Below are 26,302 nucleotides of genomic sequence, written 5' to 3'. Positions count from 1 at the left end.
TGGGGGTGGCCAGAGATTTCCGGAAAGGGGCACAGCCTCAGGGAGCCAGCTCTGGGCCTGGGTTCAGTTCCGCCTCCTTCCCTGGTGCCAGGGGAAACAGAGCCGGGGCAGCGGGAGGCCCAGAAGTACACAATGTTTTATTGAAAAAAGTCAGGCTTCAGCTGGCTGGTTCCATTCAGCTCGGCTTGGTGGGAGTCCCTGCCCACAGTAGCCTGAGTCAGATCTTCCTGCAGGCCGGCTTGGCCAGACCCCTCCCTGGTCGCCCTTCCCCTTCTCTCTGATGGTGACATTCAAACAATAAATATGCAATAAATAGCGCTCCTGGGCCAGCTGCCTTCAAACCCCACATCAGCCCCCACCAGTCTTCTGAGTCAGGACAGGCGTCCTGGGGTGCTGGACAGGAAGTCCCCAAACCTCTCAGGGTCTTGCAGGACCTCGGATCCACCTCCATTGCCAGGTCTGGGCCCAGTCTCCAAGGAGACCTAGCAAAGCTGGGTCCAGGGCAGGGCTGGGCAAAGCAGGGCTGGCGGGCGGGTGCTGGGAGGGGGCTGTTTGTTACCCTGGACGCCTCCACTCTAGGCCACAAGTCTGTATTGGGCTCAGGAGTAGATGGTGATGACTTCACGGCCACCACCACGGACCAACAGCACCCGTTCGAGGCCCTCAGTCAGCACCTCCAGGAACTCCATGTCTGTAGGGCATCGAGTCAAGGAGGCAGCACCCAGGGAAGCACCAAGGGGCACCCAGGGAAGTTTCGCCCGTCAGTCAGAGCTGGGTGCCCTGGCACCCCGTAGGGTACCCAGGGAGAGGAGCTCCTGGCCTGACCTCACACACTGTCCACCTCCCCACTGCCCACCTCTTTACAAAGGGATACAGTTCTCATCGCCCTCGCTGTTCTTAGGTGGGCCGGGCATGTTCAGTAGGACCAGGCGGGCGTCATGGGAGCGTGTGACAATGACTTCATTGAGCTTCACAGCCGTGTGCATGCGCCGCACATTGGATTGGTCCCTGAAGATAATGCAGCTGAACATGGGCCCCGCCCCTGGCCCACCCACAGGGCTTGTCTGCCCCCATCCCACCTCCAATCCCAGACCCTAATGTGGCTGGGTCCATTTCTGCTGCACTCACGGCTTAATATGTACCAGCTCCCGGAAGTTGTCGGGGGCATGGCTGGGGTCCCAGGGCTCTGCTGCCATATATTTGTCCCGTGTCCATGTCATCTGGATCTTGTCAGTCCCAGCTGCAGACTCTTCCTCCTCGTCTGAGTACAGGCTCTCCAGCCGCAGGGCTGAGTGCCGGTCCTTGACCAGCTGGGCCTGAGGACAATCAGAGGAAGTCTCCTCGGTGCCATGGGAAAGGGTGGGCCTGGCTGGCCCAGCGTGATCACCCAGCCTTAGGGAAATGGGTGGGGCTGGGGTGAATCATTCTGATGCTCCCACCTGATGGCGTCTCCCAAGGCCTGACCCTGCCCTGGACCGAGAAGGCCACTGACCTCTCGCTCCCGCTCAGTCTTGGTCAGCCTCATCTGCCGCAGCATCTGGGAGCGCTGCTCCATCATCAGTGTCCGCTCGTAGGTATATGCAGAGATGTCGCTGTTATGCTGGGGAGAGGGTGAGCCATGAGGACCGCGCTACGTGGGGCAGGGTATCCACAGGGCTACGTCGGGCAGGTGGCTTACCATCTCCACCACTTCCACCTCTGCCTCGAGGCGCAGGTGGTACAGGAAGACAGCCAGATCCTTCTTCATCTGGATGCTGTTGTCATCCATCTGGGCCACCGTGAAGATGCGCATCCGGCACTTCCTCCAGACCTGTGGCAACAGAAGGTGGTGGTTCAATCACACCCCACCCCTTCAAGGGCCCAGCCCCTCTCACCGGGGCCCAACCGCCTGGCCCACCTTGTGCTGGCGTAACAGGAAGGGCAAGAGCATGAGCATGCCGCCGTCGTGGACAATCCACCACACATCGATGTGGCCCTCCAGGTAGCGCTCGTGGTTGCTGGGGTAGAAGGCGATGTTCTTGGGCACGAGCAGGGCCAGGTGGGCGGCTGTGGTGCAGCGCACGGTGTCTGGGGAGGAGGGGCACTACTGATCATCAGCCTGTGACCCTCTGGCCTCTGTCCCCACTTGACCCCTGCCCCTGTCCTATGTGGTCGAGCCCAGGCCCTGACCCTCACGCACCAATAAAGGTCTTCCAGGCACGTGGGTCCTCACTCTGTCGCCAGCCGTAGGGCCAGCCCAGCACCACGGAGTTATGCCTCATGCCACCCAGGCCGCAAGACTGGATGAGGTGGGCCAGCCCCTCACGCACCTTGCTGGCCACCACCACCTGGCAGAAGCCCTTCACCTTCTCAATCTCCATCATGTTCTTGATTATCTGTGGGGAACATAGCAGGGTCAAAAAGCAAGGCCATCAGCGTCCCCTCTGCTGGGCTCCCCACCAAGGCCCCTAGGGCGCAGAGGGTGGGGGTGGGGGAGGAGACGGGGGCAAGCTGCCCACCCAGAGGCCATGTTTTCAAGATGGGACAGTTATAACGCCCTTGCTCCAGCTCTCAGCTGGCAGCAGTGCTGTCCACCTGGCTGGCTGTGCACCAGCTGCAGCCCAGACATCTCTAGTCCAGCTCAGTGTCCTCCCAACACCGCCCCCTTGCAGCAGGCACCTGCTCAGCGGCCTGGGCCTCGCCATAGCTCTCCAAGAAGCTGCCCTGGATGACAGAACCAACAATGGTCAGGCCCTTGCCGGCCTTAAGCTGGGAGGCGAAAGTGAGGAGCCGTGGGTACTTCACATGAAGGTCCTCATCTAGCTTCAGCAGCACCAGCAGCTGAGGTCTGTGGTGGCCGAATGGAGAGGGAGCCTGAGACCAGGGCCAGAGGTTTCCAGGGAGCCCAGCTCCTTCCCTTCCTGGCTCACAGGCCCCTACACGTAGCAGTGATCCAAGGGCCAAATAAGCAGGATGGTGCCCCTGGCAACTCAGGACAGGGAGCACGGACTAGGGAGGGGGAGCCAGCACCTCTTGACTCTCCCACCCTCACAGTGCCCCCTGAGAACCTGGACTGGACCCCACCAGGCCGGGCGTGACTCACCGCCAGTTCTTGGTGTGAGGAGGTCCCTCCTCTAGCCGCAGCAGTGCATAGCGGGCAGCACTCAGGGACAGGCCTCGGATCCCGTCGCCCCACTCCTTCTCAGCCCTGCAGAGGCCCCCACAAGCTGGTAAGCCCCTGGTCCCACCCAGGGGTTGTGTCCCTGTGTAGGTGGGATGAAGGGACCAGGCCCGAATCACAGTCCCCCAGCCCCAGCACCACGGTGGCTAACAAAGGACGGCTCAGCTCCCCACAACCCAATGAAGAGTGGCCCAAAGGCCCCAAGCAGGTGGCAGCCCTCACTCACCCTTGGTACTCAATGTACTTGTAGATCATGCCGGCAATGAGCATGGCAACCAGGGCATAGTACCAGGACGAGACAAACATAAGAGCCAGGCAGAGGCTCATGCCCAGGAAGGACAGCGCCCTGGGCCAGAGAGTGGGAAAGGGCCAGAATCAGGGAGAGACCAATAGGGCCCCAGGCCCAGACCCCCAATCTCTCACCAATAGCAACTGCTGCCCAGAAAATTCAAACCCCATCCAGAATGGGGCTCCTGGCTTCCCCAATAGCTCTTGTGTCAGAGGACCTGGCTCAGGGGCCCAGCTGGCGCTTACCAGTGATAGTACTTGAACCGAGGCCGCCAGTTGGGGGTCCTTAGGAGCGTCTGCACAGCACAGGCCAGGTTCACAAACAGGTAACACATCAGGAAGAACCTGCAGCACAGGGAGTGGCTGGTACAGAGCAGCCTCCTTGGCAGCCAGGTACCTGATGTCCCTGCCCTTCCAGGCTGGGCCTGGATGAGGAACCAGGACATGTCATGGCCCTGCCGTGCACAGGCTCAGGCAGGTCTTCTCAGCCTGACCACACCCAGTCCCACAGCCTGATGCAGATGGGACACTGCAGCAGTGTCCGCAGAACCAGGTCTTAGAGGATGGGCAAGTGTTCACAGGCAGAGGAGGGGAGGTGGCTGCAGGGAGGGGGAACAGCTGTGGAAGACGATGGTATCAAGGAGGGCTCAGCGTCTGGAGACGGCTAGACAACAGTCAGGCCTCTGGCCTGGGTGACCAGTTGGATGAGGGGCTGTCATGAATGTGGGGAGAGTGGGTCAGGGGAAGACAACAAGGGCCATTTTGAATCACTGAGTTAAAGACACTTGAGGGACACTGTGGTGGGTGTGGGAGACTGGGATGGGGGAGGCCTACCGCCATGAGCCCTCCAGGAATGACAGCGGAGGGGCAGAGGGCTGAGTGGAGGGGACGCCAACCTTTATCCTCAGCTGGTACGAGAGGAAGGACAGACAAGAAGGCAGCAGGGCTTACGAAAGAGGGCGTGCCAGGGGGCAGGGACTCCCATGAGGTGTCCCATTAGGGCTGCCAGGAGGAGCCACGTGATAAAGGCTGAGATACATCCTCTGACTTGGGCAGTAAGGGGCCACCACCCAAGAAGACTGTGGCAAGAACAGTTTCAGGTGTGCACTGATGTGTGGGTGGAGCTGGGCAGTAATGGGCGGAGGTGTGCTGGGGGGAACAAGAGAGCACTGACTCCAGCAGGCCTGGCTGGGGCTGGGGGGCAGCTACTTCGGGGGGAAGGGGGGTCCCTCTCAGTCTCACAGGCTGAGTGGGGCAGTGAAGGCTGGCTCAGTCATAACTGAACAAGCAAAAGGAGCACTGGCAGTGGAGCAAGATGTGTGAGGAGAGGTGGAGTGGGCCCCAACCCTGGCAGAGGTTAACACAGCAAGGACACGAGCCCTGCCGCCAGGACCCCTGGAAATTGCCGCGTGCTCACCACCTCCTGCAGGGCACTGGCAGATTCAGATGCCCAGCATTCCAGAACTTTAAAAGCGAACAACTTTGAAAACGGATGAGGTAGTGGTGGCCTCATGAAGGTGCTAGAGATCAATGCTTGCCCTGACCCTGCTCTGGGGGTCTCCCACAGAGGCACATGGGACCTACTGGTCTCTTTAAAATTTCTGAGTAAGTGCCAGGCTCGCTCCAGAGGCAGAAGTGGCTGAGCTCTGCCAGGCAAACATCCCCCCATACAGCCTGACACATTTCCCTACTGCGCCCTCAACACCAGACAGGGTCACAGAGCTGCTGGGCAGGGCCCCCGGCTGAGGGGTGCTGAGAGTGCAAGGAGCCTTTCCCAAGACCATCCCCCAGCCCTGCCCTGAGCCCCAGCTCACATGGATAGAATGGGGGCCACCATGTCAAGGGAGGCGATGAGGATGCCCAGCTCAGCGATGAGTGCTGTCAGGAGGAGTGCCCATGTTGGTTCGCCATTTGCCTTGCCATGGCCAAAAACCTGCAAGCACCAGGGTCAGTGGGGTCCGAAGTGAAGAAGTTGGTTCCACTGCCCCCATTCCACACCTAAGGCCACAGTCATGAAGTCCCTCTGGGGCTCAGGTCACACCCATGCCTATCCTGATAGGTACGAGTTCCTCTGCCCTCCACTTCCTCAGGCCTCTCTGCTGTGGATGAGCCACAGACAGGCCTTGGGGATTCTGGGCCCAAGCAGCTCTGCCAACAGCAGGGCAGGGCCAGGGCCAGGGCAGCTCTCAGCAGCTCTCCATGGATAGCTGCATGGCCCTGGCCCCCAGCAGGATAAAACGCACCCATACTTATCTCCTACCTCTCTCCCCCAGCCGGTGTGAGGGGCCAGGAGCACCCAGGCGGTGGGGAAGTGCAGAAGGCTCACCCGGAGGAAGGGGATGATGTTGTCCTTGGCGATGGCCTGCAACAGGCGTGGTGCCCCAGTGAGGCTCTGTAGGCCGGCGCCGCAGGTTGAGAAGAAGGAGCCGATGACGATGACCCAGGGCGAAGGCCAGGCTAACGTGCCCACCACCAGGTTCCTGCTGACGCCATCGCCGTACCTGCAGGGGCCGGACTCAGGCCATGTTCCATGCAAGGAGCCCCCCAAACCCTGGGTGGGGTTGCCCAGAGTGAGGGTTGGCAGAGGTCAGGAAGGATGGCTATGGTGAACAGAGCTCTGGCCCCTCAGCAGAGGCCAGGCCACCAGCCCCTATCCTTTCCCCTCAGCCCAGTCCCGATCTGATGTCACCATCTTCTCAGAAGCAAAAGTTCTGCTGGGGCCTGACCCATCACTGGCAACCAGCAGCCTGAGGACATGTGTGGAACCACGTGTGCAAGGGGGGCCGGTGTCAGGGCAGCAAAAGCTGAGCCCAGTGCCACGGGGAGGGGCCCAGATCACTCACTTGTCCCGGAGGACCACACCCTCGATGCAGGCGCCAAAGAGAACCACGCTGCTGAAGTCTGTGGCTGCGTCAAGGAAAGCTCAGCCTCCGCGGCCTCCACTGCCACTGCCGTCCCCGTGCATCCCCGCACAGCGCCCAAGGGCCCCTCGCCCAAGCCTTAGCTGGCAGACTCAGCTGGGACACCTGCAGCTGTGGGTTTCGTGTTGTGTACACACCCCTTGAGTGTGCGCGTGTGTGTGAGGGGTGAGGTACACATGCACGCATAGGGAGTGTGTCTGCGCGTGCCAGCTGGTGACTTATACACAGGCAAGTGCCTCCTGTCCCCCTTCCCCACCCACCCCAGGCCTGGGAAAGGATACACACAAGGGAGGTTGTAACAATGGCCAGAATGGTCCCCACTGGGATGGACTTCTGCGCATCTCGGAGGTCCCCGGAGCGGTTTGAGCCAGCCATAATGCCTCCAAAAACAAGGAAACTCCCTGAGGGGCTCCCCGGGAGTGGGGGCAGCGCAGGGTGGGTGGGCAAGAGGGCTCACCTGTTACGGAGGGGAAGAAGATGCCGACTAGCACAGTGAAGGATGTGGCGATGTCGGCCACCACGTACAGGGGCAGGCTCTCCTTCAGGCCAAGGGCGTCTGTGGAGGGCAGCCCGTGCTTCTCCACGACCTCACCCTTCTCCAGGTAGGTGCTCCACAGGTTTTCTGTGGGGGCAGCAGCATCACCACTGCAGCCCCACCTACTTCCCAGGGAAGTTTGGGGCAGCCCAGCCAGAGGCTGCAAATGTAAGAGGTTCTCGGGGTTCAGGGGGGTGACTTCAGCCGAATGGCTACGGTGTCAGCCACCGGGCTGCTCTGGCCACAGAGAAGGAGCTGTCTGGCTACAAGTCTGAAAGGCGAAGGTGGCTGAACCACCATCACCTGCCACTGCCTGCCTCCTAGACAGAGGCCCTTTATGGCTCCTGTGAGAACAATCACAGGCAGGGTCAGGGGCTGGTGGCTGGGGAGAAATGGGCTGCCAGAACTTTCTGGGGGCTGTTGCAGGCCTGGGACACTGGCCAAACAGGCTCCGTTCACCCGAAACCCAGCTGCCAGGAGCCAGGCTGAGAGGACACGGCTGGGCTGGGAAGGCAGCCAGAACTGCCTCCCATTCCTGAGCTGGCCACACAAGGACGGCTCTGTGCTAATCCATCCTTCCGTGCTCATTCCCTACCTCCTGCTCAGTGTGGGGGGCAGGAGCAGGACAGGAGGGAGGACGCACCCTGGAGCACGCCAGCAGCTGCACCAGGGATGCCAGGGATCTCAGTCACATTGTTGAGCAGAAAGTAGGGGTCGCAGGAGTCTGCGGTGAGGTTGGGGCTGTGGCAGAAGAGGCTCCAGAGCCGAGTGGCCACGGTCTCATTGTCCACCACGGCTGTCTTGGCACAGACATCAAACTGGTCCCGGGACAGGGTCCTATTGCCCAGCATACATACTCTGTGGGGCGGGGGGGGGACAGAAGCATCAGCACCTGCTCAGCCAGAGACCCCAACCTGCTTCCACCCTGTAGCCTCTACAACTCAAGGCATCAAAGGCCATCCACGTGGGAAGGATGTCAGTGCAATGCCTGGATGTATTCCCAGGTTACTTACGGAAACACGGGAGGGTCAAAAATAGACTTGATGCCTCCAGCATAGATGGAGAGGATGGAGATGATCACACAGGCCAGGAAGAGCGAGGCAAATTTGTTCACATACTTGACACCAACAAACACCACCAGGGTCATGAAGGTCAGAAAAATGGTCCCATACACCCGCATATTGTTCAAGGTGGCACTCGACATGTCATGAGTGCCTGTTGGGTAAAAAATGGCGGCTGGTGGGGCAATGTAGGTCTGAAACAAGAAGACAGATAGAGGAGGTTCAATCTTCCTATGTGGAGAGTCCAGCCCAATATTTTGGTTTTCTTTTTTTAAGAGTATCCAGAAGGGAGTTCCCTGGCCGTCCAGTGGTTAGGACTCAGTGCTTTCACTGCCGTGGCCCAGGTTCAATCCCTGGTTGGGGAACTAAGACCCCATAAGCTGCACAGCCAAAAAAAAACAAAACCAAAAAAGAGTATTCAGAAAAAGCCAGTCACAAAAGAGCATATATTGTATGAATCCATTCATATGACAAGTCCAGAATAGGTAAACCTGATTAAATTTTTATCTATCTATCTGGCTGCGCCGGGTCTTAGGTGCAGCACGTGGGATCTTTGTTGCTGCGTGCGGGATCTTCGTTGCGGCATGCAGGATCTTTTAGTTGCAGCATGCAGGATCTAGTTCCTGACCAGGGATCGAACCCGGGCCCCCTGCATGGGGAGCATGGAGTCTTAACCACTAGACCACCAGGGAAGTCCTTGATTAAATCTTATTGAAGACAGAAAGCAGATTAATGGGTGCCTAGGGCTGGGGGGAATGGAGAGTGATCACTAATGACCATGGGATTTCTTCTTGGGGTGATGAAAATGTTCTAAAATTGACTGTGGTGATAGTTGCACAACTTCATGAATATACTAAAAACCATCCAATTGTATCCTTTAAATTCACTTTAAAGTGAATTGTATGGTATGTAAATTATCTCTTAATAAAGCCATTATTGGCTTCCCTGGTGGCATAGTGGTTAAGAATCCGCCTGCCAATGCAGGGGACACGGGTTCGAGCCCTGGTCTGGGAAGATCTCACATGCCGTGGAGCAACTAAGCCCGTGTGCCACAACTACTGAGCCTGCGCTCTAGAGCCCGTGAGCCACAACTACTGAAGCCCACACACCTAGAGCCTGTGCTCCGCAACAAGAGAAGCCACCACAATGAGAAGCCCGCGCACCGCAATGAAGAGTAGCCCCTGCTCACCGCAACTAGAGAAAGCCCGCGCACAGCAACAAAGACCCAACGCAGCCAAAAACAAATAAATTAAAATAAATTAAAAAAAAAAAAGCCATTATTTACAAAAAAGAAAAAAAGGATCCAGACACAGGAGTTGACCTGAATAGCTAAATAGCAGAAGTGGAACAGTTTGAGGAGCAAAAAAATAATGACAGCACAGGATTATGAGCCAAAGAATAAAATAAATATCCAGAAGTCCATGGGACTTCCCTGGTGGTGCAGTGGTTGGGAGGCTGCCTGCCAATTCAGGGGACACGGGTTCGAGCCCTGGTCTGGGAAGATCCCACATGCTGTGGAGCAACTAAGCCTGCATGCCACAGCTACTGAGCCTGTGCTCTAGAGCCCGCAGGCCACAACTACTGAGCCCATGCGCCACGACTACTGAAGCCCGCTTGCCTAGAGACCGTGCTCCGCAACAAGAGAAGCCACTGCAATGAGAAGCCCGCACCACGAAACAGTGGCCCCCGCTCACCACAGCCAGAGAAAGCCCTCGCACAGCAACGAAGACCCAACGCAGCCAAAAATAAATAAATGAATAAATTTATTTTAAAAAATATATATATATATCCAGGAGTCCATACTGATATAAATACATGGTTGAATAAATAAGCAAATGGAAAAAGGACAATTTCCTTACAGAAGAAATCAACATAACAAATGTAGGAATGTGGGTTGGGGCTTCCCTGGTGGCGCAGTGGTTGAGAGTCTGCCTGCCGATGCAGGGGATGTGGGTTCGTGCCCCGGTCCGGGAGGATCCCACATGCCGCGGAGCACCTGGGCCCGTGAGCCATGGTCGCTGAGCCTGCGTGTCCGGAGCCTGTGCTCCGCAACGGGAGAGGCCACAACAGTGAGAGGCTCGTGTACCGCAAAAAAAAAAAAAAAAAAAAAAAAAGTAGGAATGTGGGTAATAGAAAAACAAACAGGGCGTCCCTGGTGGCGCAGTGGTTAAGAATCCGCCTGCCAATGCAAGGGACACGGGTTTGAGCCCTGGTCCGGGAAGATCCCACATGTCACAGAGCAACTAAGCTCATGCGCCGCAACTACTGAGCCTGCGCTCTAGAGCCCATGCTCTGCAACAAGAGAAGCCACCGCAATGAGAAGCCCGCGCACAGCAATGAAGAGTAGCCCCCGTTCACAGCAACTAGAGAAAACCCGCATGCAGCAGCGAAGACCCAATGCAGCCAAAAATTAAATAAATGAATAAATAAATTTATAAAAAGAAAAAGAGAAAAAAAAAAAGAAAAAGAAAAAGAAAAACAAACAACAAAACCCCCAGAATATCCAGGAACAGGCTCCACGCAACAGACAGGGGACCTGGAGGTGGGAATAGACAGGCAGTTCCTCTAAACATCTACTGTCCGGATGCCCAGGGGTGAGCACTCTTTACCCTGTGCTCCCCACTGCTCCTCCCCCTCTTCTCCCACCACGAGGGCAGTTCAGTGGGAAGCGGGAAACTGAGTCAGAGCACACATGAGGCCCACAGAGGTGGCACTGACCTCCAAACAGGGTCCTGTGGCTGTTCACCCTGATTTAGGGATGAGGATAAGATGGATCTGAAGGGCTTTATTAGCACAGAGCCCTGGGGGAGACAGAGCTGGCCAGAGCCCACATGAGCCTGGGAGGCAGGCTCTGAGTCACCACCAAGATCTGTCTCTGAGTTAAATGCAGTAGTTCACAGACCACCTGCCATGGTTGAAATGTTGCCCGAGTGGATGGAACATCCAGGGTCAAGGTGGAGACAGCCAGGCCCCTAGCTTGCCTGGCCCAAACTGGGAAAGGGTTGAAGGGGAGACTGGCTTGAACAAAGATCTTTCTCCCTTGAAGAGGCCTCCCTCATTATAAGCCCTAGACCCTGACCAGAGGTGAAGGGAGCATGAGCCGCCTGGGCCTATGGGAAATGGACTGTTTCGACAAGACCAGAGTTGGCCAGGGCTTAGCCTGACTCACCAGCAGGATCTCAATGGCCCCCAGGATGTACATAGCCGCTGCAAATGTTGTTCCCAGGTAGAAGCACAGGCCAACAGCCCCTCCAAATTCTGGTCCCAGCGAGCGGGAGATCATGAAATAGGAGCCCCCAGCTACAACAGAAAAAGCATACATAGGTCAAGGCTGGTTCTTCTTCAAGGGGGCCTCTCCCATGACAACCCTTCACAACCATCCAGAGGGACAGGGACTGCTTTTCCCATTTATGAACGAGCAGAAGGGTTAGAAGACTTGCCCAAGGCAGCATGGTTAATAAGTGGCCAGGCTGCGGTTGAACCTGATTTCCGTTTGACTCCAACACCCAGCACGGGCCAGTGACATGAATACTCTGCTGGGGCAGCTCTAGGTTCGCAGCAAAGCCTAAGTGGCCTACTGTCCCCCACCTCCCTGCAGTTAGGTCAGTCCCCGCAGCCTCCCCTGGTTGGGTGTGTCCTATCTCAGCATGCCTCACGCCTCCCAAGAGCTATCTCTGTTAGTCTGACCCTCCAGACCAGGGCAGGGACTAGCTTTTTGCCCCTAGGGCCAGCCACTGGGTGAATATCCATGGCTGACCCTCCTGCCCTGAATCTGTGCTTCCATCAGAGTCTAACACCCCTGGCAAGACTGAGTCAACACTGGACCCCAGGGCCAGTGAGGGTGCAGGGGACAAGAGCAATCCCATGCTGCTGGTTGAAGCTGCTCCTGATGAAACTTCTCTGGTGAAAAATCTGGGAACAGGGATCAAGAAGCTTTAAAAAGGCTAATAATCCCTTTCATGCTGTAATCCCACCTCTAGGACCCTCTTCTAAGGAAACTGCCAGGGGCGTGAACAAAGATCAGTGTGCAAGGCTGTTTATGACAATAATGTTTACAATAGTGAAAAAGTAGAACCCAAGAGTAGGAGAATAACAAAAATTAGGTAATGTCAATCCTGTTTTAAAAAAACAAATGAACTGTTTCCAGCACTTGAGAAACACACAGACACACAGACACACAGACACACACACACATACACACACACACACACACACACACACACACACACACACACACAGAGTTTGGGGAGAACAATACATCTCAATACTTTACAAGACCCTAAGACCATGTATGAAAAGGCTAACAGTTTTGACCTTAGGATGGTGGGATTATGGGTACTTTTCATTTTCTTTTCTACATTTTTTGCACTTTCAAACCCTCTATGGTAAACATATATTGCCTTTTTCTCCCTATTACTTTTATACTAATGCTAATAAAGCTGTTATTTGAAAAAAATAGAAAAGGATTCAAACACAGAAGCCAACCCGAATAGCCAAATAGCCAGAGTGGAACAGGTCAAGCAAAACAATAAATAATGATGGTACTAAGATTATGAGCCAAAGAACAAAATAAATATCCAGGCGTCCACAGTGATATAAATACATGGTTGAGTAAGTAAAAAAACGGAGTCTCTGAAAACCAAGTCCAATCTCAACATCCCGGCTGAAAACCCTCTGCATTGTCTATACTGTAATCCAGTGTGGCCCAGACTCCTTGGCTTGGCCCACCAGGTATGCCCCATCACCTTCTTTATCAGCCCCAGCCCCCGCTTTTAAAAAAGTACTTTTATCCAAAAAAAAAAAAAAAGCCCAAACAAAACACAAAACAACAACAATCTCAAACTCTGTCAAGCAAGGATGCTCCTAAGTGGTAGCACTGTCATGGCGTCAGGGACTAAGATCCCACCAGAAAACTGCCTGGGGGGGGGCAATGAGTGTTCCTAGGCATGTCAAGGTGGATTCTGGGCCCATCCCCTCCTCAGGCCTGAGTGGTGCTCACCCACCTGGAACCACGCCGTTGGTGGCAATGGCGCTCATGGAGATGGCCGTCAGCAAGGTCTGTGGAAAGGAGGGCCTAGGTGAGCAGCTCAGCTGGGTGGGCTCTGGGGGGCGGCCGTGGCCCTGCCCCAGCTGGGATACTCACACAACAGCAGCAAATGAGCACAATGAGGAGGGCCTGCAGCACACCGGCCGTGCCCACCATCCAGGTCAGCCGCAGGAAGAGGATAACCCCGAAGATATTCTGCAGGCAGGGCAGGTACACCCCCATGAGGGTGCCCATGCTGGGTGCCTATGGAGCAAGCGAGGGAGGGGGAGACAGAGCGTCAGAGGGGCCCAGACGCTCCACGGAAGGCCAGCCCCTGGTCACGTGACAGTCCCCCGCCCCCAGGGTGTTCTACCAGAGAACAGGTTGGAGAGGGATATTCCAAGTGGAGTCCTGGGGAGTGCAGGGGGTAAGGTGAGAGGATGTCTGTGTTGACTTTGATACATGAAGAAACAGTTTGGGACTGGGAAGGTGTAAAACCTGATTCTTTTCAAAACCCCACGTGTGAGCTTTTGAGCCTCACCTCCCCCTCATGGTACTGCCCCCTTCCCTTCCTCTCCTCTTTTATACTTCTGCAAAGTGAGGTCTGTGTCAGATCTCCACCTTCCCACCCAGCATGACCCATGTCACCCAAGCCAGAGTCTAAGAAGTTGTTCCTGACCCTCCCTCTCTCCAACCCCCCAGTTCAGTCCAGTGGACACTGAGTCCTGCCCAGTCTGCCTCTCAAGCTGCCCTGAGATCAGCCTTCCTTGCCTCAGCCTTAGTCTCCTGAACCTGGGGCACCTGGATGGTGCCTTCTTGTGCCTCTCAACCTCTCCACACTCTAGCCCGCTCTGCTGCCAGAACAGGTCTCTGAAAACCAAGTCCAATCTCATCATCCCTACTAAAAGCCCTCTGCATTGTCTATACTGTAATGCATAGTGTGGGCCAGCCTCCTTGGCTTGGGCCACCAGGCCTGCCCCATCACCTTTGTCAGCCTCAGCCCCTGACAACATCAGTCCCTCAGAGCCTCTGAACCAGGGCATGTGCTGGGCTCTGCCTGGGAGGGTTACCCCTGCTTCACTGCCTGGCAAATTCCTCTTCAGTTAAACCTTCAGGAGACTTAACTGTTTCCTCTCCCAGGAAGTTCCCCCAGGTTGCCTTAGCTGGAGTTGGTACTTCCTCTTGCATCCCCTCAGCATCTGATATACCCTTCTATCATAGTGGTCACGGTAACTGTTCACTCAAATGACCATACTGGGTAGACGTGGCTTGTTCACTGTTCTATTATCAGCAGGCCCTGCTGGTACTCAAAAGGTGCTCCTGAGCCCAGCGAGCGATGCCTTAGAAGGCCTCTGGGATAACCTGTTGGGAAAATCCTGCGTAGAGAGTAGAGACTCAGGCTGGAGGGCAGGTAGGGAAGGTCTAATGGGCATATCCAGGCAGGATTTCTCAGCTACCTAAGGGTAGAGTAGGGGCCAAACAGGAGGCCAGGGCAGACACTGAAGCACAGGATTAGGGCTGGTGCCTTCTTCTTCTTCTTCTTTTTTTTAAAAAAATATTTATTTATTTGGCTGCGCTGGGTCTTAGTCGCGGCCATGTGGGCTCTTAGTTGCGGGATGCAGGATCTAGTCCCCTGGCCAGGGATCGAACCCAGGCCCCCTACATTGGGAGTGCAGAGTCTTAACCACTAGACCACCAGGGGAGCCCCATGCGCTGGTGCCTTCTTGAAGAACTGAGCCTCACATGAGAGCAGCCCAGAGTATTGGGGCCCTGAGAGCTTCCACCAGAGCCCCAGCAAAGCCTGCTGCCCTGGAGCTGGGGTGGGAGAAAAAACTCTGGCCACAGGAACTCTTCTCAAGGGTCCAGGCCTGGGGCAGGATCTGTGTGCAGCCTTAAGGACCACAGAAGGGCCTAGAAGGGCCCGAGTAAAAACAAATGGTCCCTCAAACTGTCCTGCACAGTGTAGGTGACGGATACACCTCATCTGGGCTCTGTCTGAGCCCTTCTCAGAGGCCCTTCTCAGACCACCCGCTGGATAGTAGCAGCTCCCAGTCCCCCATTTGAGGCTGAGTCACTCTGGGAAAAGGGCAGTGTGGGAAAGGGCAGGGCCGGAAATGCTTTCTGCATCTCCAAATAACCTCTGGCAGCCTCAGAAGGTCACCAGGCCACAGGCGGAGCAGCTGCCATAGAGAGGCTGCCTTGGGTCTTGGTGTGGTCTGGTTGGAGGACTGCCCTTCCGGCTTTAAGCTTTCCTTTTCTGAGGCCCCTGCTCAGACCTGCCTGGGTGAGGGCCACAGCTCAGCGGCCCCAGCTCCCTAGCTTCCTACTGACTCTCTGTGGACTTGACCAGGCTCTTGCTTTCTCCATGAAAAAGCCACTGGCGCTGGGACACTCAGCCATCCTCTCACATCTTTAACCTAGGGCCAGGTGAGCTGGCAGGTAAGCTGAGGCTGGACCCCAGCATCCTCACAGGCTCCTCATAAGGCCAAGGGACCATGGCCCTTCACCAACTCAGAATTTCTTCTGACACCTTGTTGAGATGTACACTAGCCTTTCTTAGGGACCTTTTTACTCCCAGCCACCAGCTTCCTGGGCTTGGTCTGAAGGGACAGGGAGGAGGCTTTTACCCAAGGATTCCATCACCCTCTGCAGGGCTAAACACAGATAGCCACAGATAGTCAGCCCTCTCTCAAGCGTGGGCTAGTCTGCCTCCCAGAATCGAGGGGTGCACATCAGCCTCTCGCCTTGGCCCACCTCAGTAAGGTCCAAATCTCATGGGCAGGTCTGAGGTTGGGGATTTGGCTTATTCCAACCAAGAGCTCCTCCTGCCTGTGCTGACCTCCAGCAAGAATACTACAGCTAGTGCCAGACTCAAGCTGCTTCCAAATCACAGCTTCTTCCCAAACCTCAGGGAGTCAATAGACATGGAGGGAACGTTCTTTGCCTCCAAACTGAAAACGTAGGGGGGAAAAAAACCCAGCATTCAGTTAACTTGAGCCCTGTCACACAGGGGAGCTGAGCAAAGATGTGCAAAGTCATCCTGAAGAGAGGCCGGCTGGAGGGCCAGAGGCCTGGATAGCGACTAGGGACGGAACCAGCAGAGGGACAGGGAAGCCCCAAGAGGCATGCTCCTATCACCCCCAGCCCTGGTGCTCAAGGAACCCAGGGGCTGTCGGAGGGGTCTGCCAGTGGAGCTAACACAGCAAAAGGGTTTAGTCAACTGCTCTAGGTCACATAGCCCCGAGGGACAACCAGGTTCCTGGATCCAAAGGTAATATCCTTATCCATCCTGATGGGATGCCAGTGATCTGGCATTCCACATAGTCACATACCTCACAGTAAGCCCACAAGTCTCCCAGCGTTATGCATTGATCTTGTTTAGCTTAGTCATCTTAGGCAAGTTACTTAATACCCCAACACGCAAGCTTCCTCATCTGTAAAATGGGGATGAAACCAGCACCTGCCTCACAGCTTTGTTGTGAAGACGACATACAAGAACCCAAGCCCACTGCTTAGCATGATGCCTCACACACAGAGAGGCCTAAGTAACGTCACGTTCCACTGTTATTTTTGAGGGCCTCCCTGGTCCTATGCCCTGAGGGCCACCTCCCTGGCCCACCCCTTGAAGCCTCCTTGAGCCCAAAGCACTCAGTGCCCATCCTCCATGCTCACCAGACCTGGCACCTACTTCCCCCAGGATGCTCATAACCATGTGGGGAAACTGCCAACTCCATGGTGTTGAATCTGTCTTCCGAGGAGCGGCCTCTCTGCTGCCCCTGGCCAGCTCACCTTGGCTGCTCTCCGGCGGGCACCCTCTCCACTCTCAGCCTCCTCATGCTCCTTGGCGCCCTGTGTGAGGTTGGTGTAGCTGACGAGCTTGCCCAGAAGAGATGATACCTTCGGGCGGATGTCCAGCTCTTCCTGTAAACAGAGCCACAGGGCAATCTGGCAACTGGCACCAGGCTACCTGTGTGTAGACAGCAGCCTGGCCTCTGGCCCCTTGCCAAACCCTGAGGCAGGCCTGGGCTCTTGCCTGGGGAAACCCAAGCCAGCCCACTGGGCAGGTGTGGGTGCCACACCCCAGCACTCACTTCTCTCTGCCTCACCTTGGCTACAATCACTACCAGCCCATTTACAAAACTACCTGCCTTGGGGGGAAAGGGCAGGACAGGGCACGGCTGGCAGACAGGGGAATGGCACGCTTCAGTCTGCCTGTTCGGCCTGGCCACCTCCCAGCTGTGAGTAGGCCTCTGGGACTCATATCTGCCTTCAACAAAAAAGCCACCCTAGTCACCCCAGGGAACCAAGGAGGTCAAAAGAGGTGTGGGACAAGTGAAGGCTCTCTTATCTGCCCAAACCCTCATTGTCCTGCATGGTCTTCTCCACCAGGCCTCACACCCCGTGAGTAACCCACCTCAATCCCCAAGATGGGATCCTGGAGCCCTAGCCCATCTGCAGGTGGGGCCAGGTCAAGAGGCCTCCCAGGGCTCCAGCTCCCGTGCAGCATCTAGCACAGCTTCCCCAGCACTGTGCCTCCGCCTGCCTCTGGCCCACATTTAGTCTTTCCCTGTCTATCAGCTCCCTTCTGACCCTACACAGGAGGAGAAGCTGGTCTGGTGTAAGAAGTAAAGATGCAGGTCTTTGCAGGTATATGGAGATTGAAGAGCTTATGAGACTTCCATGGGGCAGCTGAATGTGTGGTCAGAATTTAGGGGCCTAAACCATGACTTCAATCCAGATACAACTTCTAAGCTTGAGTCTGAAAATGATAAAATTCAAGTTCAAAGGCACAAAATTGGGAATGTTTCCAAAGAGACATCCACTGAGGTTGCAGATATGGCTAGAGGGGGCAGATCCGGTGAGAAGGACCAGGGCTCAGTAAACTTGATGGGCACAGAGTTGGAGGAGTCAACCAGGAAGGCCAGGGAAGAGTTCACAGGAGAGGGAAGAATCATGGACTATGAGAAGTCCTAGAAGTGAAGGGGACAAAGGAAATCCTGAGGCAAGAAATACTGAGAGGTGGTGACCTTGCTGAGGGGCTGCATGGAAGTCAAAGGTGAACACCCCTGGAGGTGGTAATGGGGTACAGTGGCCTCTGGGAAAGCAGTTTCAGTTCAAAGGGCCGAGGGAACCACAGCCTGAGTGCCAAGGGAGCGAGACAGACAAGGGGAGACTGGAGGAGAAGCCGAGACATAAGGAGGCACAACATCCAGCCTGTCTGCTGAGCTAAAGCTTGGGTCCTGACAGGTCCCTGCCCACCCACCTCCCTGCCACACATGGGGCCCAGAGTGGCTCCTCAGCTACCTCAAACAGTGCCAGGTTCCTGTCATGGTAGTCACTTCCTCTGGAAGCTTCCATGGGACAAAGAAAAGGGCTGCTCTCCTTGTGGTTGCCATGTCCTGTGGAGAGAGAGGAATGGAATTCCAGTCAGGGGCTGCCTACTGAAACCCCAGCATGCACTCCTCCCCAGCAGGCGTGCTGTCATCTCTGTGGAGCACTCTGTGGGCCAGTGTTACCATGCTGGGCCTGTTTCCCCATCATACCCTGCCAGCCTCCTTGAAAGGGCCAGAATTGGCAGTGGCCTATGATCAAAACCCAGCACGTAGGGCTTCCCTGGTGGCGCAGTGGTTAAGAATCCGCCTGCCAACACAGGGGACACAGGTTCAAGCCCTAGTCCGGGAAGATCCCACATGCCGCAGAGCAACTAAGCCCGTATGCCACAACTACTGAGCCTGCGCTCTAGAGCCCGTGCACCACAACTACTGAGCCTGCATGCCACAACTACTGAAGCCCGTGTGCCTAGAGCCCGCGCTTCGCAACAAGAGAAGCCACTGCAATGAAAAGCCCACGCACCGCAGCGAAGAGTAGCCCCTGCCCGCCTCAACTAGAGAAAAACCCACGCGCGTCAATGAATACCCAACTCAGCCAAAAATAAATTAAAAAAAAGAGGACTTCCCTGGTGGCACAGTGGTTGAGAGTCCGCCTGCCGATGCAGGGGACACAGGTTCGTGCCCCGGTCTGGAAAGATCCCATGTGCTGCAGAGTGGCTGGGCCCATGAGCCATGGCCGCTGAGCCTGCGCGTCCGGAGCCTGTGCTCCGCAACGGGAGAGGCCACAACAGTGAGAGGCCTGCGTACCGCGCAAGAAAAAAAAAAAAAGAAAAAAAAAAAACAGCGTGTACACTCATCTAGCAGAGGGCACAGGTGTGAAGGGCCCAGACAGCACGTGTTAACACCAAGGGGCAGAGTCAACTGCAGGAGGGCGTGGCCCAGTCATGGCCCACCTTCAGACCACCCCTGAGACACACACTCCCATTTTCCAGCCCTTCGGGAATATCCAGTGTGCCGGGTGCCCAGGGCTCGGTGTCTTCAGGGCTCCCCCGAGGTGCTGCCCTCCAGACAGATGAAGCCACACAGGGCTCCTTCTGCTGCCATGGCCAGCCGGCCGCCTACTAGCCACCCCACCATGCACTGCGCAGGGGCGTCCTTGAGGGCCACCCGAGGCATGCCAGGAGGAGGGGCAAGCAAGAGACTGGCCAGAGAGCGGAAGTGGGTGCCTGAAGCTGTCTAGGGTCATCTAGGAAAGCCCTACAGAAGCCTGACCAGGTGGCTGTGGGACTAAGCAGAACTGTTGGCAGGACCCTCTTGTTGACCTACCTCCCTGTCCCCAGATCGCAGCTGCTTGCTCCAGACTAGGCAAGTGGCCAATCCCAGCATCCACCTACCCCCCAGGCTGGTGAGGCAGTGCCTCAGCACCAAGAAAACCTCACAGAAAGGAGCCAGATGCACCTTTTTTTTATACGCCTGCCTCAACTCTCAAAGCTTGGCTGCATTTTCTGGCCACCGGCATTCACACTCTTCCCTGTTTTCCAAACTGTGTCCACTGTGAGTCTCAGTGGGTGACATTCCCATTTTTTCATCAAGCAGGCAGAAGACACCAAGTACTCCTTTTCTAGTTGCTAACAGTAAAACCCCCTTCAGACAGTCTGACAGCTGCAGTGGCAGTGGCTGGAGGCTTCACAGCAAATGGAAAGATGACATCTTGGTTCAAAGAAGCCACGTTGGTGTTGGATGGCAATGACAGTGGCAGCAGTGTTGGCCTGGTGTCCAGTGATGGAGGTGGCAACAGAAGTGTCTTCACTGATCCAGCCTAGTGGGGTATTCCAGCCATGCCTGATTTTGTGAGAGCTACCTGCCAACCTTTTCTGGTTAAATAGCCCGCAATCCATTTCTCTTGTTTGCAGCTAAGAATACTGAACGATGATACATCCTCTTCCATCTGATACATCCTCTTGCCATCAGTATGAGACTTAACTTGCCTTCTCTGAGCCAACAATCACTCAGCAGGTGCTGCACTGTGGATTCTTTACTGTCCAAAGAGACTGACAGGGAAAGCATGCTGATGACAATTTCTTGGGCAAAATCAGCTGTTCCTTCCCACAGTATGTAAAAGTGGTACATCGCCTCATCTAGGAACCTGGATTAGCTAAGTAAGCCAAGAAGCTCAGTCCCAGAAGCTACATGGCTGTATGTAGGGTAATGCCAACGGCACAGTGGACAAAGGTAGTGGGAGTTCAGGCCAATCTACAGAACCATGTTAAAGCCTCGTGGGGAGACTTCCCTGGTGGTGCAGTGGTTAAGAATCTGCCTGTCAATGCAGGGGACACGGGTTAGAGCCCTGGTCTGGGAAGATCCCACAAGCCATGGAGCAACTAAGCCAGTGCGCCACAACTACTGAGCCTGCGTGCCACAACTACTTAAGCCCACGTGCCTAGAGCCCACGCTCCGCAACAAGAGAAGCCACCGCAATGAGAAGCCCACGCACCGCAACGAAGAGTAGCCCCCATTCACCACAACTAGAGAAAGCCTGCGCGCAGCAACGAAGACCCAACGCACCCAAAAATAAATAAATAGATAATTTTTTTAAAAAGCCTCGTGGGGTCACGTAGCTCCTCAGACACCCTGTGACGTTTGCTGTGCCCTTGATGCTTGTTCAGGATCAGGATAAGAAGCCACAACAAAAATCTGAAAACCCAGTAACAATGCCCATTACACTGACAGCCCTTCAGTGAGAAGCCTCTGAAAAGTACTCTTGGATTTTTGTGACAAAAAAATATCTCCCCTGAATAAGTCAGAGGCTTCATTTTGTCAAAAACAGGCAACTATAAGAGCTCATCTTATTTCCCTTTCTACCTTGGCTGCCAGGAACCTCTAAGCTAAATTTATTTTTTAGATGCAGTCACCATCTACCTCGTCTCGGAGTCCTTGCCTCTTTCCTCTGCATGGTTTTGACCTGACAGTAACAGTCCCTTGGGGAGGCATTTCTGTTGCATATCTCTTCTGATCCTTTTGTGTAAGTAGGTTGAAAGTAAAGTATAAATTATTCTAAACTCCTGCACTGCAGCCTGCCCCACCACCGTTACCTCATCTCTCTGAAGACTGCACTGGTATCCAGAAAACACAGAGCTGAGCACACAGCAGTTCCCCCAAAATGCCTGTGGATGGTCCTCTAAGACCCAGCTGATCCTTGTCCCTCAGCCATGAGTCCAGGGCAGCTCAGAGCCCTTGCAAGGGTTACCTCTAGTCCTCACAGCAACACTCCAGTAGATATCATTTACCCCCTTTTAGTAAGAAGGAACGTAAAGCTCAGAGAGATTCAGAGGCAAGGTCACTCAGTGAGAGGGCCAAACTTGGGTCCCAGGATCCACCAGAGCCAGGTGGGAGCTGAGTTGTAGGTTCTACTCCTATTTTGGACCCCCATCCATCCCAGGAGGCACCCCAGGGTGCAGTACAAGCCTTTAACTAGAGAAGAGTGTCTGGGGTTTGCAATTTGGCCAGGGTGTGCATACCCAAGGCACCTCTTGGTGCTCAGTGGCCAGCAGACTAGCTTGGATTCCTGAACCTCCCACTGTGTGACCCAGGGCAACCTGCCTACCCTCTCTGTGTTGCCTTGGTTTCCTTTTCTATGAAGTAGAGCTAGTAACACCTACTCTTCCAACTGCCCAGATGCATCAGAAAAGGGACAATCTGGTGCCAGACACCCAGCAGGGATTCCGTGGAGTTCCCCAAAACCTCATTTAAAGACAGCTCCCATGGGATTGTGGGAACTGGGTGGGAGGGGGGGGCTGGTGTCTAAGCAGTGCCTGGATATCTGTACTGCCCTTAGCTATTCCAAAAATTCCAGGGCAGGTCTGGGCATGCCTGCCAGGCCAAAGCTGCTCAGATACCACCTGAGACCCCTGGCGAACCACAGCATGAAGGCTGGGCCTGGGTGCTGCCTGTGAGGTACACATATATGTGTGCTCCTGCCAGCAGCTGTGAATGTACCAGCTGCAAGCAGGGATCCAGGTGACACTCCTGATCCCTCTGCTCACAGGTATCTACCAGGGGTACCCCTCTAGAGCCTCTTCACCCCCTGCCCACAGGCCACAGTGAGCTGGGTGAACAGGCCCATCTAGGCCTTTGGAGCAGAGGTATGGGCCTTGAGAGATTCAGACACCAAGCTGGGGGGTCCCCATAAGATGGACCTGAGGGGTCACTATTTTTGTGCCCCTGACCCTTTGCAGCCCCCACCAAGAAGGATCATAACCACTCACCAGGGTGCAGAGTGTCCCCCATACCGTAGACGCAGTCAAGATCTGGCTGAAAGGGAGGAAGAGGAGGAAGAAGGGGGATAGCGGGAGGAGCTGGCCCAGCCTGGAGGGACCTGGCAGGACTCAGCCAATGTAGCTCCAGTTCCCTATAGTCAGCCTGTGAGAGGCCAAGGCGGGGCCAGAGGCAGGACTCTGCTCTGCCTACCCACTGGTCCAGGCTGATCTTAGGGATGCAGCCCAGCCCAGCCCAGCCCAGCCTCTGGGGAGAGCGAGCCTCCAAGGGCTAACAGAGGAGCAGGCGTGGATGCTGGCTCCTGCTCTGGCCACTGGAACAAGGCTAGGGGCAGGTGCCGGCATGGGGCAGGGGTTGAGATGTGTGCACCCACACAGCTGTGAAGCCTGTTAAATGACCATGATGTCCAGCAGCCTATGCCACTGTCCTGTGCCATCTCCTCACACAGCAGTCAGGTGACACACATATAGCCATCACCCACATCAGGCATGGATCACCTCAGTCATGTCACCATCACAGACAGATCAGAGTCAGATCAACATCACATCACCTGATACATGCCAACACACACGTTCCCTGCATATCTCCATCATGGTCAGTCACAGACGAAGCATTTGTCATCAGTCACATCACCATCCTCATCATCGATAACCCTGCAGGAAATGGTGGCCCACAAGAAGTGCTATCCTGACCCCACCTTCACTCTGCGGTATCCCACAGCTATACACTTGCACAAGCACAATTACACATGCATATGCTGCTACACATACAGACACATGTTCTCGGCAGTGTTCACACTCCAAGAGTGGCCCTGCAAGGACAGCCCCCTGGAGGGCTCCTGGGGGAGGAGATGGTGAAAGGGTCAAGGGCAGGCACCTAGGAGGGGAGGAGGGGTTTACCTTCAGGCCCAGTTTAACATCTAGGTTAAGAGTTAGGGCTCTGGAGGCTCCAACCCTCGATTTGAATCCCCTAGAGCAAGTTACATAAAGGCTCCATGCCTCAATTCACTCCTTCCTAAGCGTGAGTAACATGACCTATCCCATGGGGGAAATTAGGAGGATTAAACGAGTTAATTCACTTCAAGTGCCTAGACAAGCCTGGTCCCGTGTGAGTGCTCCACAGATGCCCACTGTACCTACAGATGTAAGCTGGGATCCACGCAAGTGCACTCACAGGCAGTTACCCACTGACCCCCTCAGGCAGGCACAGCCTTCTTTCCAGGGCCCGGGAGTGCTGGGAGGGAAGGGGGAAGGGGAGGGGAAGGGAGGAGAGAGAGGGTAGTCTTAGGGAAAGAGGTGCTGCCGCACAAAAGTGTAGGCAAGACGGGAAGCGCTTAGGGGCGGTTCACAGGAGGTAGGAAGTGAAGGGTCTGGGGTCTGGGCTGCGGTCGTTGCTTCCAGCCGGGAAGGGCCAGGGATGGAGGCTCAGCGCTCTCCGCGCCCCGGGCGGCCCGGCTGGCCCGGCAGGCCTGGCCACGTCTGCAGCCCCCGCCCGCGGCCCGCAAGGGAGGAGCTGGGGCGGGGAGGGAGGCCCGACCGCAAGCGCGAGCGCCGGGGGCCGAAGAAAATTGTTTCTGCGCGCGCGGAGTAAGGGACTGCTGGCGGCGACTCAGTCTAAGAAAAGTTGGGCCCGCATCGACGTGTGCGCGCACCGGCCGGCGTCGGTGTGAGAGCGGGCCCCGCGTGGCCAGCTTCCCTGCCCCCGCCCCCGCCAAGGACCCCTCCGGGCGCGTCCTCACCCTCCGAGTCCTCCCGGTCGGCGCGCTCCCCGTAGTCCACCCAACTGATACCCTCGAGGTTGTCATAGTCGCCACGTCGCGGCCCGTCCACCGGCACCACGGTGAAATGAGGCATCCTGCGCGCTCGGCCCCGCCGCGCCCGCCGCCCCTGCCGCCCGCCTGACTGTCCCCGCCGCCCCGGGCCGGCGTGCCCCGCCCGCTCACATTCCTCCCCGCTGCGCTCACTTCCTCCGCCCGCCCCCCGGGCCGCCCCTCGGGGGCGGGGAGCAGGAGGGGCTCGGGCCGGCTCCTCCCTGAGGGGGGGGCCCCAAGAGGAGTGAAGCCCCTGGGGCGGGAGTAGTACTCCACGCGCTGGGTAGGCCCGATTCCTGTGTGACCTCGGGTGGTGAGCCGCCCTCTCTGAACCTTAGTTGCAGTGCTTGTAAAGTGGGGAAATGTGCTTCCACCTCTTGGGGCTGCTTGAGGGCCGTGAGATGGGGTACGGGGTGCATTGGCCCTGCGCTTTGTGCCTAGTGAGCGCTCAGTGACATTTCTGTGATTCAGGGACGGGGAAGGATAGGGAGGAGCGCAAAGGTCATTCCGGTCCTAACCAGGGCCTCCCACCATTCCTGAGTACCCCCTCCCCATTTTCATCATCTCTCTCTTCCACCTCTCTCCTCCGCAACCTTGGAAACGGAAACCCAGGAAAGTCCCCTCCCTTCCCCCACCCTCCATGTCTCCCTGTTGGAGGTTGCTGGGGATTCCTGCCCCTTCAGTAGAGGCTGCTTCCTCCTCGGTAGGAAGGACACCCATCCCCCTTGCCCAGCCCCGTTTGCCTCTTTGGACGCTGCATTGGATTCTTTAGCCAAGTTCTTTCATCTCAGTTTTATCTTTTACTGTCTCACCTCTTAGGGATTCCTTTACCCAAGCCATTTACTTCTTTGCTCTTAAATTTTCTTTCACTTTCTACTCCACTGCTTCAGATAACGTATCCAGTTGGCTTTACTTTAACATCTTTATCTTTCTAGGCCATTCTTTTAGCTATTTGTTTCTCTATCAGAAAAGCCCAGAGGCCACCTCACACCTCTGTCTCCATCTTTTTTCCTCCCTTTTATAACTCAGAGGGCTTTAGAATATCAGAATTAGTGGTATCTTTCCAACCTACCTCAGACTCTGCGCCCTCTGACCTCCAAACTCTGGAGCAGAATAAGGGATCAGAGTCGCTGGGCCCTGCAGGAAGCTGAGCTGACCCCTATTCTTTACCCTACCCCACAGTCATCCTGGCCAGGGTCTGTTGCTTTGTCCTGTCCTTCATGCCACCTTCACCTGCCCACAGTAGCAGCCTTCCAATGGACTCCCTGCTCTTGGCAGAGCCACCTCTTCTGAAGAAAAAGCCCAAGCTCTTCTCTTGGTCCACAAGGCCCTGCTCCCTCTGGCCCCTCCAACCTCTCCAGCTGCATCTCTCCCTATCCTCCTCCCCAGCCTCAGCCTTTCTGGCTGAGCATCACGGAAGACCAGATGCTCAGATGCTTTGGCTTCTTTCACTTCCTCAAACTCAAGGAGTTTCTGTGCAGCACTTGCACCTGGCAGAATGCCTTTCAACCCTCTGCCCCCACCCTCATTTACCAAACTCCTCTGTATGGAGGAGGCCTCAGATTGGAGTTCCACTTCCCCAGAAGACTTCTCTGAAACACACCCCACCTCCCCCCTACCCCGCTTCACCCTCCCCTGGATTGTGTTCCCCTGGGGCACTTTCCCTTCATAGGATCCACTGCAGGGAGAAACGTGTTGGTGGAGATCTTTAATATTTTTCATGCCCACTAGACTGTGGATTTCACATTGGCAGGACCATTTTGGTCTCATTACCTTGGTATCTTCAGTCCTGGTCCCAACACATTTTTTGACTAAAGAATGAACAGGTGCCCCCTCCTTGGTCTTCCCTGATGCTCTGCAAAGTTTCCCCATAGTTCTTACCTGGCCTCTCTCCTC

General features: G+C 55.7%; 1 protein-coding gene across 2 annotated transcripts; it reads right to left on the bottom strand.

Annotated features, from left to right (window-relative positions):
• Nucleotides 1-85: 85 nt before the first annotated feature.
• On the bottom strand, nucleotides 86-24,477 carry SLC12A4 (solute carrier family 12 member 4). Of its 2 annotated transcripts, XM_082862889.1 has the most exons (24): nucleotides 24,335-24,464; nucleotides 18,296-18,390; nucleotides 16,781-16,912; nucleotides 13,109-13,255; nucleotides 12,969-13,023; nucleotides 11,135-11,265; nucleotides 7,918-8,159; nucleotides 7,548-7,762; nucleotides 6,827-6,991; nucleotides 6,651-6,749; nucleotides 6,292-6,349; nucleotides 5,775-5,949; nucleotides 5,263-5,381; nucleotides 3,695-3,793; nucleotides 3,387-3,506; nucleotides 3,083-3,187; nucleotides 2,659-2,827; nucleotides 2,180-2,375; nucleotides 1,898-2,067; nucleotides 1,679-1,810; nucleotides 1,493-1,600; nucleotides 1,129-1,316; nucleotides 875-1,008; nucleotides 86-691 (listed from the first exon to the last, which is right to left on the bottom strand). In XM_082862889.1, exons 1-24 carry the CDS (start codon nucleotides 24,447-24,449, stop codon nucleotides 600-602), a joined length of 3,261 nt encoding a protein of 1,086 aa, XP_082719015.1. In that variant the 5' UTR covers nucleotides 24,450-24,464; the 3' UTR covers nucleotides 86-599. The 2 variants fall into 2 exon arrangements, 1 of the variants encoding a protein (XP_082719015.1); XR_014327020.1 differs by lacking the exons at nucleotides 86-691; nucleotides 875-1,008; nucleotides 1,129-1,316 and having other exon boundaries at nucleotides 1,499-1,600; nucleotides 1,898-2,083; nucleotides 24,335-24,477.
• Nucleotides 24,478-26,302: the final 1,825 nt, after the last annotated feature.

This window comes from Leucopleurus acutus (assembly GCF_964270905.1).
Source record: "Leucopleurus acutus genome assembly, chromosome: 20".
Lineage (NCBI taxonomy): Eukaryota > Metazoa > Chordata > Mammalia > Artiodactyla > Delphinidae > Leucopleurus > Leucopleurus acutus.
This window is presented reverse-complemented; position numbering and strand designations above follow the sequence as displayed.

Excerpts from the sequence above, each read along its gene's own strand:
- SLC12A4 (XM_082862889.1), bottom strand. The coding sequence starts at position 24,449 with ATGCCTCATTTCACCGTGGTGCCGGTGGACGGGCCGCGACGTGGCGAC. Across the intron at positions 5,950-6,291 it reads GGTGTGGTCCTCCGGGACAA|GTACGGCGATGGCGTCAGCA; the intron begins GTGAGTGATCTG and ends CGGCCCCTGCAG. Across the intron at positions 2,068-2,179 it reads TGCCTGGAAGACCTTTATTG|ACACCGTGCGCTGCACCACA; the intron begins GTGCGTGAGGGT and ends CCTCCTCCCCAG.